A 13,871-nucleotide genomic window follows, 5' to 3' on the forward strand; every position below is an offset into this window, starting at 1 on the left:
TCAAACGTCACCCTCTCGACATTCACGGTCTGAGACACAGGCATGTGCCTGTAAGAGCTCTGGCACCTCCTGCCCCAGCCCTTGCCTCAGCCCCTCCCTGAGCCAGCATCTCTAGCTCCTTGCCATGAAATGCCTCTCCGCTTGGCACGGAGTGGGGACAGAGATAAGACTGAGCTGAAAGTGGACATGAAGACAGCATGCCAGAGGGTCACCGCAAAAGCCAGGAGACCCCAGGACAAAGGGACCACCCAGCTTAGGAGGTTGCCCATGAGAGAGAAGCCCTTAATTTCTGTCTCGACCATCATACTGCCCACAGCCCAGAGCCCCCATAACCTATTTTGTTCCCCATTTAGTCCAGAGCAGCCACATTCCCCCCAGCAAGAAAGCTGGACTACCCTTACAGAAGTAGAATAGATTTAATCTATAACTCAGAACTGTCTAGATTAGCAGCAGCTATGGACATTGAGAGCTGGGGAGGAACCTGCCCCCCTTGAAGGCATCTTGAGGGGCAGAGGGGTTCCCTCAATTCACAGAAGTGTTGACTGGTATGTTAGCTTTGCGCTCAGCTTCAATGCAGTACTTCTCAGGAAGGCCGGTGGCTCTGCAGGGAAAACAAAGGGTGGGTGTAAGGGGTAGGGGTGGTGGGGCGCGGACCAAAGAGACAGCAGAAGCAGGCTTAAAGAACCTAGGGACCTGTATCCCTGAGCCTGGTCCCACCACTCATTCCCCAAACACATCCCTGTCAAGGCTCCAGCATCCTGCTAAGGAGTTACCCAGAGAGCCAACCAAGGAAGTCCCAGCTTCAGAACATTCTGCAGGAGCCCCCTTCAGAGGGCAACAGCCCATGTGAGCCTGGAGTCAGGCAGGAGGCCCTCCCTACACCCCTATCACCGTCCCTTCGTTCCCCTAACCCTGCACATTCCAGGCTGCCTCCCTGGGTAAGGGGAGAGCAACGGGGGAGGAGGGGACCCCAGTGCACCTCAGCTCCTCGAGCTTTTTCCTTTTGATGTCTTCAATGCGCTCATGCCGCTTCTGGGCCTCCTCCTTGAGGCGCCGGCCCTCGTCGAAGGTGGCGATCCGGGCCTGCACCTGCTTCTGCTGGTTCTCCCGCACCTGGCGCCGGAGCTCGTTGGCGTGCTGCAGGCGCCCTGTAGCCTTTTTCTCCTCCTCCAGCCGCTCCTTTTCAATCTGCTCTCGCTGGGCCCTGAAGGAGGGACATGGGCTGTTGAACGGGCTAGGCTGAGCTGGCCCAACCCAGGGAAGGGTCTGGGGGAGTTCCTGGGTGGGCTCCTCTAGGAACATGCTTGAGAGACCAAAGCCCTCCCTTACCGTGGCTCAGAGACCAAGCTCAAAGGCTGTTCCCAGCCAGGTCCAGGTTCATGGGCATGGGACTCCGTCATGGGCATGTTTAGAAGGGCCCCTTGCTTGGCCTAAGTCTCTGCTATTTTAATTTTTGAACAAAGGGCTCTACATTCTCATTTTTCACCGGGCCCTATAGATTTTGTAGCTGGCCCTACACCTGGGATTTCACCCACTGGAAACTATCTATTTATTTATTTTTGGCTTTGCTGGGTCTTCATTGCTTCTCGGGCGTTTTCTTTCTTTTCTCCAGTTGCAGCAGGCAGGGCTACCCTTCAGCTGTGGTCACAGGCTTCTCACTGCAGTGGTTTGACTTGTTGCCGAGCACAGGCTCTAGGGCAGGCAGGCTTCATCAGCCACGGCACACGGGCTCAGTAGTTGCAGCTGCCAGGCTCTAGAGCGCAGGCTCAGCAGTTGTGGCACATGGGCTTACTTGCCCCGCAGCTTGTGGGATCTTCCCAGACCAGGAATCGAACCCGAATCTCCTGCACTGGCAGTTGATTCTTTATCACTGAGCCTCCAGGGAAGCCCCAGTGGAAGCCATTGTCCTCCTCTGCTCTCTGGTAACAATGCCCGACTCCTCTCAGCTTGTTCTGAGATATCTTTCCCTCTCTCCCTTACATCCCTGCCATTATCAGTAATAATGACATTAACAAAACCAACAAAGACAATGCTTAGGAAGTTCAAAGAAGTAAAATCTGTGATGTTGGCTCTCCTTAATTGCTGGAAGAAGAAGGAACTTTGCCTGTTATCTCTTACTGCTCCAACTCTAAACTTCTTTCAGGAGCCTCTTCCACAAGAAAACTTAATTGAACCCTGACACCCAAGGGAAAATGGCCAATGTAGACCAGATATGTTCAGAAAACAAAAAAAAGCTCAAATGAAATGCACTCACATCTCAGAGGAAATGCAATCATAGGCCATCTTGAGCTAACATCTTCTTTCTTTCTCAGTGTAATCAAAAATAAAATGTAAAATCATCTTGGGCCAGGATGTCTCAACTGAGGTCACTCATACCCTAACCAAGAGCACCACTACCCTGACTCACTTCCTTCAGTCGTCTTCCAAGCTCCGCCGTGCATGGCGTGTCCTCTCAACTCCGAGCAACTGTTTTTGTTTTTTTTTATTTACTTATTTGTCTGCACCAGGTCTTAGTTGTGTATACAAGATCTGCACTGTGGCGTGCAGGATCTAGCTCCGATCAGGAATCAAACCAGGGCCCCCTGCTTTAGGAGTGTGGAGTCTTAGCCACTGGATCACCAGGGAAGTCCCCCAGCAACTCTCTTAACCATACAGATACCTCCCAAATGTCTATACCTTCTACAGAGGCTTCTCAGTTTATCAAAAGAAAACTGCTGACACTTCTATGAAAGCAGAAGACTCCCCCCCCTGCCTTGCCATTATGTTCCTGTATAGAAAACAGCTTTCTATCATTTCACATGATGTGAAACGGGGTGGAAATGGGGGACCTGTATGTGTCACCAGACAGCCCCTGAGGTGGCATGCAATTGGAAACCCGAACAGGAAGGGCCCAGTCATTCCACAGGATTGGGGCTAGGATCCTGGAGCCAGCTGCATTACCATCATCTGGGGACTTTCAGAACTACTGGTGCCTGGGCCTCATCCCAGACCCGTTCAGTGAGAATCTCTGGCTGTGGTCCCTGGGCACTAGTACCTTTTGAAAGCTGCCAGGCATTTCACTGAGTAGGGTAGGTCAGCTATTTATGCTTAGTCAACAGGCTGACAGTTAAAGGCATCCCTCTGTCCAGAAGCAGGAAGTCCATATATAAGCCATAGAGGAGGCCGTGCTTTTGAAGTAGGAAAAGCTCAATTGCTGGCCATGGCAGAGACGCTCCTAGCACTTGGAGACGCCCACCATGGTGATCACGTGGCCCTGGAGACACTAGGTCCCGATGCTAACCTAGAACAAAAGATGAGACTGAACTTCTCCAAAGGGCTGGTCTAGCGTTAATAACTGACTAGTCCATGTGCTCCAGGCAAACAAAGCCAAGAAGGGACAAATGGGTCAGTGGCAACAGTAGGGCTTTAATTTCTTTCCAACATGTATAGGGATTTCTTTGAAAGGACTGATGCTAAAGCTGAAACTCCAGTACTTTGGCCACCTCATGCGAAGAGTTGACTCATTGGAAAAGACTCTGATGTTGGGAGGGACTGGGGGCAGGAGGAGAAGAGGACGACAGAGGATGAGATGGCTGGATGGCATCACTGACTCGATGGACGTGAGTCTGAGTGAACTCCGGGTGTTGGTGATGGACAGGGAAGCCTGGCGTGCTGCGATTCATGCGGTCACAAAGAGTCAGACACGACTGAGAGACTGAACTGAACTGAACTGAACTGAACCCAACGAGGCAATGGCAACCCACTCCAGTACTCTTGCCTGGAAAATCCTATGGACGGAGAAGCCTGGTAGGCTGCAGTCCATGGGGTCGCTAAGAGTCTGACATGACCGAGTGACTTCACTTTCACTTTTCACTTTCATGCATTGGAGAAGGAAATGGCAACCCACTCCAGTGTTCTTGCCTGGAGAATCCCAGGGATGGGGGAGCCTAGTGGGCTGCCATCTATGGGGTTGCACAGAGTCGGACATGACTGAAGCAACTTAGCAACAGCAGCAGCAGTGACTGCTAAAGGCAGCCCAGATGTCTAAGAGCACAGAGGCTGGGGAGGGCAGATATCTAAAAGGCAACCTGGAGTCCAGGGGCCAAAGCTTTGGGGCCGTTAAGGAAAGTGCCATCTTTATCAGGCATCTGGAGACCATGGCATGACCCTTGAGGGCAAGGAGAGCTACAAAGCCAAAGGACATCACAGCCAATGGAGGTAGGCCGAGGGTCCAGAGTCCCATACAAGTCCAAGAACTTAGCTCCGGCAAAGACGACGATTCCTATAGACTGTTCTGTCTCTGCCCAGGAATCAAGGGGCCTGGTCTGGCATGCAACTAACTGGGGCAGTAGCAAGAAGGTCCAAGAGCATATAGACCAAGAAAGCTGGGCTGCTCCACTCAATCTCTACCTATCTGAGCATAATTCCGGGCTGCTCCACTCAGTCTCTATCTATCTGAGCATGATTTCTGCAGTTTGTACCACTCTGCCTCAATTCAAATTTCGTTTGTTTCCTTTATTTGTTTAATTTTTTTGGTTTAAGCTTGGCTGCACTTCACAGCACACAGGATCTTAATTCCCCTTGTTGGGAATTGGCAGTGACGTGCTAAGTCCTAACCACTGAACCACCAGGGGATTCCCCAGTTTGTTTCCTTTAATTTTTTTTCTTTTTTTAATCTTATAAGAGTCTGAACCAGAGTAAGAAGAGAGTCTTTCCCAGTTAGGCCAAAACAGTTAGAGCTAGGAGAACACCACCAGTCTGGTGGTGGCAGATCTAACTAGTAGAAAGTAGAGCCGCTGAGACTGCTGGCTGCCTTTGGGGAGGAGGAGGGAGACAGAGACAGTGAGAGATGTGAACACTTAACTTCCACTTACGGCTGGAATTATCACTGAGCCAACAGAGAGAACAAAAGTAAAAGGATAACAAGCTGGCAAGGCAGGAAAGATGGATGCATATAGGTGAGGTCCATCCAGATATGAGTCTCTAACATCCTTCCTACATGAATGGGCAAGGATGGTGTTTTATTCATCTCTAATATCAAGACCATAGCATCCAGCACAGAGCCTTGAATTTACGTGCTTAATATATATTTGTCAAATGAATGGCAAAGACCTCCCTTGAAGTCCTGCTCTGATGACTTGCAACCCAGAGCGTGTGAGTTCTTCTCTGTTCTCAACCTCTCCTGCTGCAGTTTCAGCCCAAACTTGCTGAGGAACATGGAGACAGAGACAGCAGAAGGGCCCAGAGTTATATCTTTATTCATACTTTTAATGCTCCTGGGTAAATAATCCCAATAATCCCCAATTCCTTAAACACTTCCAGGTGCTATTAATATATTTCCATTCTCTAATAAAATTCTTGGCTCAAGTGTCTTTGAAATATTTCAGTCACCCATCGAGGTAGAATGCCCCGCATCAGCGCGGTCAAGGTGGCTGCGCATCTGTCTATGGACATGCCAGAAGGCACCTGTCCACCAGTACGGACCGTCCCTGCCACAGTACTCGGAAAGGAAGCCGAGGGTCCCAGCCCCTCCTACCGGAGAATCCTCTCGAACTCATCCCGGTCCCGTTGCACCTGGACAGCCAGAGTGTGCTCCTTGAAAGCCACCTGTTCTAGTCGACTTTTCCGCAGCATGGCCTCTGTTTCCAGCTTCTTCTGCGCGTTTTCCTTTTCCTTTCTGCGCCACTCTCTGTCGGCAAACTCCTGATTGCGCTTGGCCCGCAGGGCATCCTGGGGAAGGAGAGGGTGGGGGAGGCCAGTGAGGGTGCAAAAAACACCCTCAGGTCCCTTTAGGACGACGCCTGCTCCAGCTGACCCAGCCTGCTTCGAGAAACCTCCGGAATTTCTCTAGCAACAAGATTATGCTAAGAGAGAACAAACGGAAACCTGTCATAGAACTTTCAGGTCAGAAGATACCCTGAAGGGTCATCTTGTCCTTCTCCCCCCGAACCCCACCAGCTTATCCCAGTTCTTCCCCTATACCTCAAACACCTCCAGGCGGTCCTGCGATTGCTTCTAATTTTAAAAACTGCTAATGATGGAGATGCCACTGTTTCCTCCTCCCGTGACACATTTCAATAGTTAGTTAAGGTTGAAAGTTCTTTATGTGGCAGCCAAAACTTTCCCTTGGATGTTAGGCAAGTAATGCACTCCTCAATGCTTGCTGCCATAGGTGTGTGAGCAGGCCCATCCCTCCATCCTCAAACTACTGAAGCTGAGGTACCTCGCATCCTCTCTTCTATACCCTCATCCTTGAGGCTATTTTACAGGCTGTCAAAGGACGAGTTAAGCAGGTATGAGGGGCTGAGGGAAGCCAAGATCGAACAGGTACCTGCTCTGCCTGGTAATCCTGGGCCTTCTCCTGCATGGCCCTCAGGCGGGCAATCTCCTTCTCTTTCTCCCTCCGGATTCTCTCCTGCTCAGCCTCAAACTCTGCTTCTCGGGCCTGCCAGGAAGAAAAGATCTCATAGAATGGCTCCCATCTGCCCCAGCCTTGCAGAAAGAAACTGAGCCCCTGTCTGTTCAGTATGCCCCCTACCCCTCCCTGACTCCGTTTTTTAAAATTTATTTATTTTTAATTGAAGGATAATTGCTTTTTAATTGAAGGATAATTGTGTGACTCCTTTTAATGTAGGGCAACATGACTAGCAATGCATAGCTATGAAACTAATCAGCATTTGTAAGATGCTTCACTGCTTACAAAATGTCTTCTCCTGTAATATCCCAGAGAGTCCTCGCAATGTCTCATGAGATAGATATTCGATATGAAGAAACTAATGCTCATAAAACTCAAGGGTCCTGTCCAAGACTGCACAGCTTGTAAACCACGAGCCAGATTCACCTACAGGTGAGCCCAGACTTCATGCTGGGTCCTCTACTTCACAATTTCCAAGTTGTAAGGCCTCTGGGCCAAGTTTCTAGAAATAGTAACTGTGGCTTCCTGCCTGTCTTATAAAGTACAGCAGGTGGAAGTTATCTCATTAGTCCTTGGGCAAATGGCCAGCCCTATGATGTCCGGTCCCCCAGTGGTTGGCAGTTACCTAAGGAGTGAGCCATCAAAATTAGTTCCCTTTGCCACCTCTCTGAAAGTGCAGACATAGCCCTAAAAGCTTTCTATACGCAGCGTCCCAACTACCATTCTGGGGTATTCATAAGACGAATGGCTTCACCTTGTTCTACCTGTCTAGACTCTGTGCACCACAGTGCGTTATCTGCTGTGAAGTGTGCATGGCTGCATGTGTGTCAAGCTGGTCTCTTTGCTCAGCGTTGCCCTATATGGCAGGGCAGGGAACTCTGGAGGCTTCCACCACCTATCTCTGCCTTCGGGGCAGCCTCAGCTGTAAGAGTGGAGACCACTGTGAGGTCAGGGAGGGGCTTGTGATATCCTTGGAGACTTATGGTGGGTTGTGGTCATGCCCAAGTGCCCAATCCCTTTACCAGTCTCCACCTCTCTCAGCTCCTTCTGCTAATGACCTTTCTGGGTAGGAAGGTCATACATTGTCCTTTCCTGGTCAGAAATCTAGGGCAATTCCTCATCATTCCACACTTGCGGTGCTGCTCAAGGTCCAAGGCCTCCCCAACAACTGCTCTCAGCTCTCCATCATCTCACCACCTCATTTCCCATCACAGCCACCAGAGACTCTCTGCTGCAGCCAATAGACCTGTTCACAACTCCTGCACGTGACTGGCTTATTATCACCACCGTCATCCACTCAGGAACAGTGGCTGACGTCCACATGAGGTACATGGTATTATTCTAGGTATGTTCAGCCTAGTCTGGTAACTGGACACACTGAGGCATTTAGGATCTTTTCCATCACTCAGTTACTAAGTTTGCAAGAAGTGAGTGATTAGATGAGACAACACACATGAAGCACTTAGCACAGAGCCCGTGCATAGACTAAGCACTTGATAAATGGTAGTGGTATGATCGTTATTATGCAGAAACCCATGTTCCAAGTCTTGCATTCTCACTGTTGCCTGCATATAGCTGGCATTCAATGAAGAAGCCAGAACCAATAAGCAAGCTTTGCTGAGCTTCATTTTCTGTGGTTTGCATTTGGAGTACTGAGGTATATCAAACCTGCCTTTTCCAACTGTACCAACACCCTCCCCCAGTAAGACTTCCTTAGAGAGGTGTGGTGTCATCACAGAAGCTCAAAGCTAGGAGGGGAGACAGGACTACCACATGAGGAACTGAGTAACTTTTCTCCCTTCTCTTCTGACAGAAATCCATGTTCACTCCATCTAGACCATGTCTAAAAGCTTTTCTTTGCCCTCCATTCCTCACAGACTCCAATCATGCCATCGCCCCAGAAAGAATCAATGCATTCGCGAGCTGCGTATCTCCCTGGAACTGTTCTCATGCATTGCTCTCTGCTCCACAGTGTATTTGTTCTGGTGGTTGAAGCCTCTGCTTTCCAAATCTAGCACCAAGTAAAGGGTGCCCAAGATAGGAATTTTCACAAGAAATTTACAGGGCAGCTGACTCATAATTACTGGAGATATAATTATCCAGGTCATGAGGAATCCACAAAATCTTCACCTTCACCAATAGTTTTAATTTTCTTCCCTACCTGAACCTGACCCTCATCCCAAATTCCAATCAAAGGTGTTAACAAGGATAACATGCTACTTAGGGTGTCCTTTGCAGGCTATTCTCTGGTAATGAACAAGGAGACTGGCCAGGTAGAAAGCAAAAGGAGCCAGGCCCTTGAACTAAGGACGTGAATTTTCAGGCTGATGACGTGACTGCCTTCTGTTGAGTTCACTCAGGACTCATGGCTACCCCTCCCTGAGACAGACATTCCATTCCTGCTCAGAAGTCCCAGGCATCAGAGGGCGGGTCCCTACCATCTTCTTCTTGGTGAACTCCATCACCATCTGGTCAGCCAGCTTCTCCTGAGCCAGCAGCTCTGCTTTCTGCCTCTGGGTTTCATCATTGATGCGTTTGATCTCAGCCTGCATCTTCAGCTTTTGCTGGTGCCTCTGTTCCAGGTCCTGCCACCAAAGGGAGAGAGCCTCAGAGAAGAAGAGAGACAGAAAGATACTGGCCTACCAGGATGGAGAGACACAGATGGAGGCAGGGAAAGAGATGCACGCTCTGCAGTCTAGTTCTCATTACTGGCCTTGATTCAAACTACTCTTTCCAGGATCATGAATGACCTCTTCTAGCCAAACAGCCCTTGGCAGTCTTCATCCACCTTGACTTTGTGGCAGCCTTGACACTGTTGATCTCTATTCAGTCTCAAGGAGTAAAGGCTCCTAAAATTCTACTCAGTGTCTCCCACATGTCAGGCAAAATCCTATCACTGGTTCATAATGTTTTCCTCTTGCCTTCAATTCCCTTCTCCTATTCTAACCCAAACTTTTGGTCTCTGTTCAATAATGATAATTAAAATAATAAAGTATGATGCTAACTGAGTACCTTTTTTGGGCCATGCCACAGTATGTTAGTTTCCTGACCAGGGAGGGAAACCTTGCGCCCTGGAGTGGAAATGCAAAGTCTTAACCACTGAACCACCAGGGAAGTCTCAGGGAAGTCTATTCTTATGAATAGAAAGTACTTTATATAACTTTATATAACCTACCTCTAATCCCTAAATGTATCCCCAAACCCTGAAAATTAGGTCTTGTTATCTTTCTCATGCAAATGGAAAAACTGAGGCCCAGAGTTTAAGTGACTTGCCCAGGTCCACAGAGCTAATAAACTCCAGAGCCCAGAATTTTGGAACCCGGTCTATCTTAATTAAAGTTCCAATTGTCTCTGGAACTCTGACTTGATTGCCCCAAGTTTTCATTCTCTCTGCATTTCTGAATTCCCTTTGCACCTAGGATGGTGATATACCTCCTGGGATTTGATTATATGCTGCTTTGTGGGGCCCACCCACTTCCTGAGTGTTCATTCTGTCCCAGCCAGAGGACAGGGACCACGAGTCACACGTCTTCTCTTTCCCGATACTGAGAGGAAAACAGCAAATACTCAATAACGAGGCAAGGAAGATGGGGAAGAAGGTGAGAGGCAAGTGAGAAAGGGGGAAAATAAAATCTCAGAAGCACAATGAGTAATGGAGATCAGAGTCCACATCATCATGAGTGACAAGATCCCTTCTAAGAAATGAGCTGGAGCCTCTGAAAGCACCCAGTGATCAGACCTCTTCTGAGCACATCCCCAGGCCCTGATGCGGAGGGGCACTGGGATCTCGGGCTGGGTCCTCCCTATCCTCTCAAACTTGGACTCCTTGCTTCAAACTCTCGTACCTGTCAACTCACCCCACCTCCCACACTGCTCCCAGACGCCTCCACATCTTCAAAGACTAACCCCTGCTGGTCTTCCAGTCCTATCTGCCCAGCTTCTGCCCTAATGCATCCCAGGCGATGCTGCTGGCCCTCCCTCAGCTTGGCTTGCTGCGCTGTTCAGGGCCCTTCCTCCAGGGAGCCTCCTGAACAGAAAAGCACAGTGCTGTCTGCCTCCCGCCAGGTCCGTGTGGCGCCTGAGTCATGACCGCCCGCACCCCCTCAGCCTCCACGCGCCAGCCTCCTGGCTCACTCCACAGCCCCTGTCCTGCTGCTCCAAATCCCACAGCCTCTCTTCCTCATCTCCCTTTCTTCCTTTACTTCTTACCTTTCTTTCCCCCATCAGTTTTAGGCCCGATATTGGTATTCAGAGTGAAAGCAAAAGTGTTAATCCTTTGTCTGGCTCTTGCAATTCTGTGGACTGTAGCCCACCGGGCTCCTCTGTCTATGGGACTATCCAGGCAAGGATCCTGGAGTGGGTTTCCATTCCCTTCTCCAGGGCATCTTCCCAACTCAGAGATCGAACCCATGTCTCTTAGGTCTGCCTACATTGGCAAGTGGGTTCTTTACCATCTGAAGGTAGTATTTAAACCCACTGACCCTCAAAGCTAGAAAAGCTGCTGACTTCTGATCTATGACATACATATAATCATATATTCATTACCTTACTTCTTTGCTTATTTACTTTTTTGGTTTGTTTTTGTGGGTTCATTTCATTTCCAAGAAACCAAAGAATTTTCTCTGTTTCTCATCTTTGAAGCCATTGCAAAGCAACCCCACATTGACTCCTGACACTCTCTCCATCTTGCTAGCAAGGTGGGAAAAACTGGTGGTTCAGCTGGTAAAGAATCCACCTGCAACGTGCAAGACCTGGGTTTGACCCCTGGGTTGGGAAGATCCCCTGGAGAAGGGAAAGGCTACCCACTCCAGTATTCCGGCCTGGAGAATTCCATGCACTGTTCGCAAAGAGTTAATGCAGTTCTAAACTGGTGAGGCAGAGGTTTCTATCTCTGCCCCATAATACTTCCTGAAGACTCAGGGAGTGCCTAGAAGGACAAGAAAGGGACAATGACATAACACCTGAGCAACTGTTGACTCAGCGACACCTGGAACTCTCTCAATGAGCCCCTGCGTGTGTTCTCAGTCGCTTTAATTGTCTCCGACTCTGTGCCACCCTATAGACTGTAGCCTGCCAGGTTCCTCTGTCCCTGGGATTCTCCAAGGCAAGAATACTGGAGTGGGTTGCCATGCCCTCCTCCAGGGGATTTTCCCAACCCAGGGATTGAACCTGTGGCGTTGCTTGCATCTTCTGCACTGCAGGCAGATTCTTTACCACTGAGCCATCTGGAAAGCCCCCTCAGTGAGCCCACCAATGCCCATTCCCCACAGCGAATTTGGGTTCTTCAGTATGCTGCATGTCTACCCCAGACCTATCCTTTCTGGCCCTTTCCTGAGCCAGGAGCTTGGCCAGGTCTTGTCTGTCTTCTTGGCCTTGTTGGTCCCCTTCTCAAGCAGCTCACGAAGTTGCCTGCCCCCTCATCTTCCCTAGCCACCCAGTGATCTGCCTCCCACTTCTCACACTGTACCTTAGACTGAAGGCGCTCTGAGAAGCCTTCATAATTATGAGGTCCCCTCCCCATGAGACCCAGCCGGGCCCCCTGTCACCCCTCACCATCAAGTGCACTGGGAGATGACGATTCAGTCATCATAAACATGGGGGAAGAGGAGAACAATAAAGGAATACAGGTTCCATGAGTTAAATGCACCATTAGGCAATAACCTGGCAAATCAGAATATGGGGCATTCTTCAAATCAGCTGGCCTGAGTACTTCAAAATATCAGTGTTATTAAAATCAGTGAATGGATAAGGAAACTCTGACATCAAAGCAGACTTAGGTGAATACAGTGTGTGAATCCTGATGATTCAATCCCTGACTGAATCCTGGTTTGGAAGAGAGAAAACCATGGCAAATACATTTTTGGAACAACCGGGTAAATTTGAATGTAGATTAAATATTAAATGATATTGTAGAATGGTCAGACTCAAAATTTTGATGGGGGGATGTGATAATGGTACTGCTGACAAGCCAATGTCTTTGTTCTTCAGAGATACAAGTTGAAGCATTTAGGCAAAGTGCCAAGATATGGGAAACTTACTTTCAAATACCTTAATAATAGCAAAATACGTATATACATCTAAAAGAGACAAGCAGCTCCATGGAATTAACAATCATTAAATACAGGGGAAGCACTGATGGGTGTGGTACAGTTCTTTGAATGTGTCTATGTGTGCAAAATGTTTCCAAAGTAAAAAAAATTGAGGGGAAAAGAATAAATGCTCCAAGTGCTGGCCATGTACCTCCTCTCTGAGCCAGGGGCTTTCATATATTGCAAAAGATCCAATAAGGCCAATAGAAGGGGATTTTTTTAAGCCTACTTAGTTTGAGTAGCTATGTTATTTATTTCTTATGCAATGGAGATGCCTACTAATTTTAGATAGGCTAACAGGAAAAAACGTTTGGCTTGTCCATACAATTAATGACACTGGGATGCAACGTACCTTGGGTGAGGTAACAGCAGAGAGCCTGGAACTAAAAGACAGCTGCTGTTCATGAACAAAGTATACAATATCCCAAGATAATTGAGGGAAGACAATAAAACATCCCTATGTTTATTTGTGCAAAGCATGCAGCAATATCTTTCCTTGGTGTGTCCATTTACACAGATATGTCAATCCTGGACCCCAAGTCCCAGGAAGGCAGGGACAGTATCTAAATCACTGCTCATCCTCATGAGGCCTCAGCCAAACAAGTGTTTCATATGGCAATAAAAAGTTGACGGTGATGATGTCGTGAAACGTGCATGTGTCTGACGGAACATCAGCCCACCGACTCCAACCCCACAGCGTCGGAGGGCTTTATTGCTGGCAGAACTTGGCATGATCTGTGCAGCCCAGTTACCCTTAGATCCTCCTCTTGGAGCTTTTCCATGTATTCCAGCATCTGCTCCTTCTCCTGCTCCCGCTGTTCAGCAAGCAGCGATCGCTCCTCCTGGTTCTTTTCCATCTGTTCCACAATGTGCCGTCTTCCTCTGGGAAGAAACAGTGCCACAGTGTCTTACACACCAAGAGTCCAGGTCTCTGTTCTAACCTCCACCCAAACAACACCCACGATGGGAGGCATTGTAGGGACAACGTGATGAGTGCCCCCTAAATAACACTATGTTCCACAAGCGGGGTCGGTCCTTTCTCTTCCAAGCTCCTAATTCTGGGGCTCACCCTTCCTGAGATTACCTCCCTTCATTTGTTTGTCCAAGAGTGTGCCCATAAGACACCTTCTCCTTTCAGTACCTGAGGTCTTCTGAAATCCTACCACCTCCCAAAACTTCCCAAAGTAATCAGAGGGAGTGACCTTCCCAAGCTGATTTCCCAGAGTTAAGAAGCCCACAGTAACTCCTTTCTCTGGAGCATCTGCTCTCACCCAGTGTATCTTGTCGTCCCACTCCATCTACCATGCCTAGTTAGCTAACTGTCCTTATATCCAATCTCATATTTTAAGACCATCGGCTGCTGGTGTACAGGGCTGAGTCTGCGGAAT

At 48.7% G+C, this 13,871-nt stretch overlaps 1 protein-coding gene across 6 annotated transcripts in view; it reads right to left on the minus strand.

The window, feature by feature from the left end:
* Window positions 1-397: 397 nt before the first annotated feature.
* CFAP45 (cilia and flagella associated protein 45) overlaps window positions 398-13,871 on the minus strand; it is a 42,660-nt gene continuing 29,186 nt past the window's right edge. For 5 of the 6 annotated variants that reach the window (XM_042256298.2, XM_042256285.2, XM_060415161.1 and 2 more), the window contains 6 exons: window positions 13,236-13,365; window positions 8,833-8,979; window positions 6,311-6,424; window positions 5,516-5,709; window positions 980-1,204; window positions 398-601 (listed from right to left, as the gene is read on the minus strand). In XM_042256298.2, coding sequence (XP_042112232.1) covers window positions 523-601; window positions 980-1,204; window positions 5,516-5,709; window positions 6,311-6,424; window positions 8,833-8,979; window positions 13,236-13,365 — 889 coding nt within the window. In that variant the 3' untranslated portion in view covers window positions 398-522. The remainder of the gene's footprint in view (window positions 602-979; window positions 1,205-5,515; window positions 5,710-6,310; window positions 6,425-8,832; window positions 8,980-13,235; window positions 13,366-13,871) is intronic. The other variant, XM_060415157.1, reaches the window with a different exon arrangement.

Source organism: Ovis aries, chromosome 1, assembly GCF_016772045.2.
Source record: "Ovis aries strain OAR_USU_Benz2616 breed Rambouillet chromosome 1, ARS-UI_Ramb_v3.0, whole genome shotgun sequence".
Classification (NCBI taxonomy): Eukaryota; Metazoa; Chordata; class Mammalia; order Artiodactyla; family Bovidae; genus Ovis; species Ovis aries.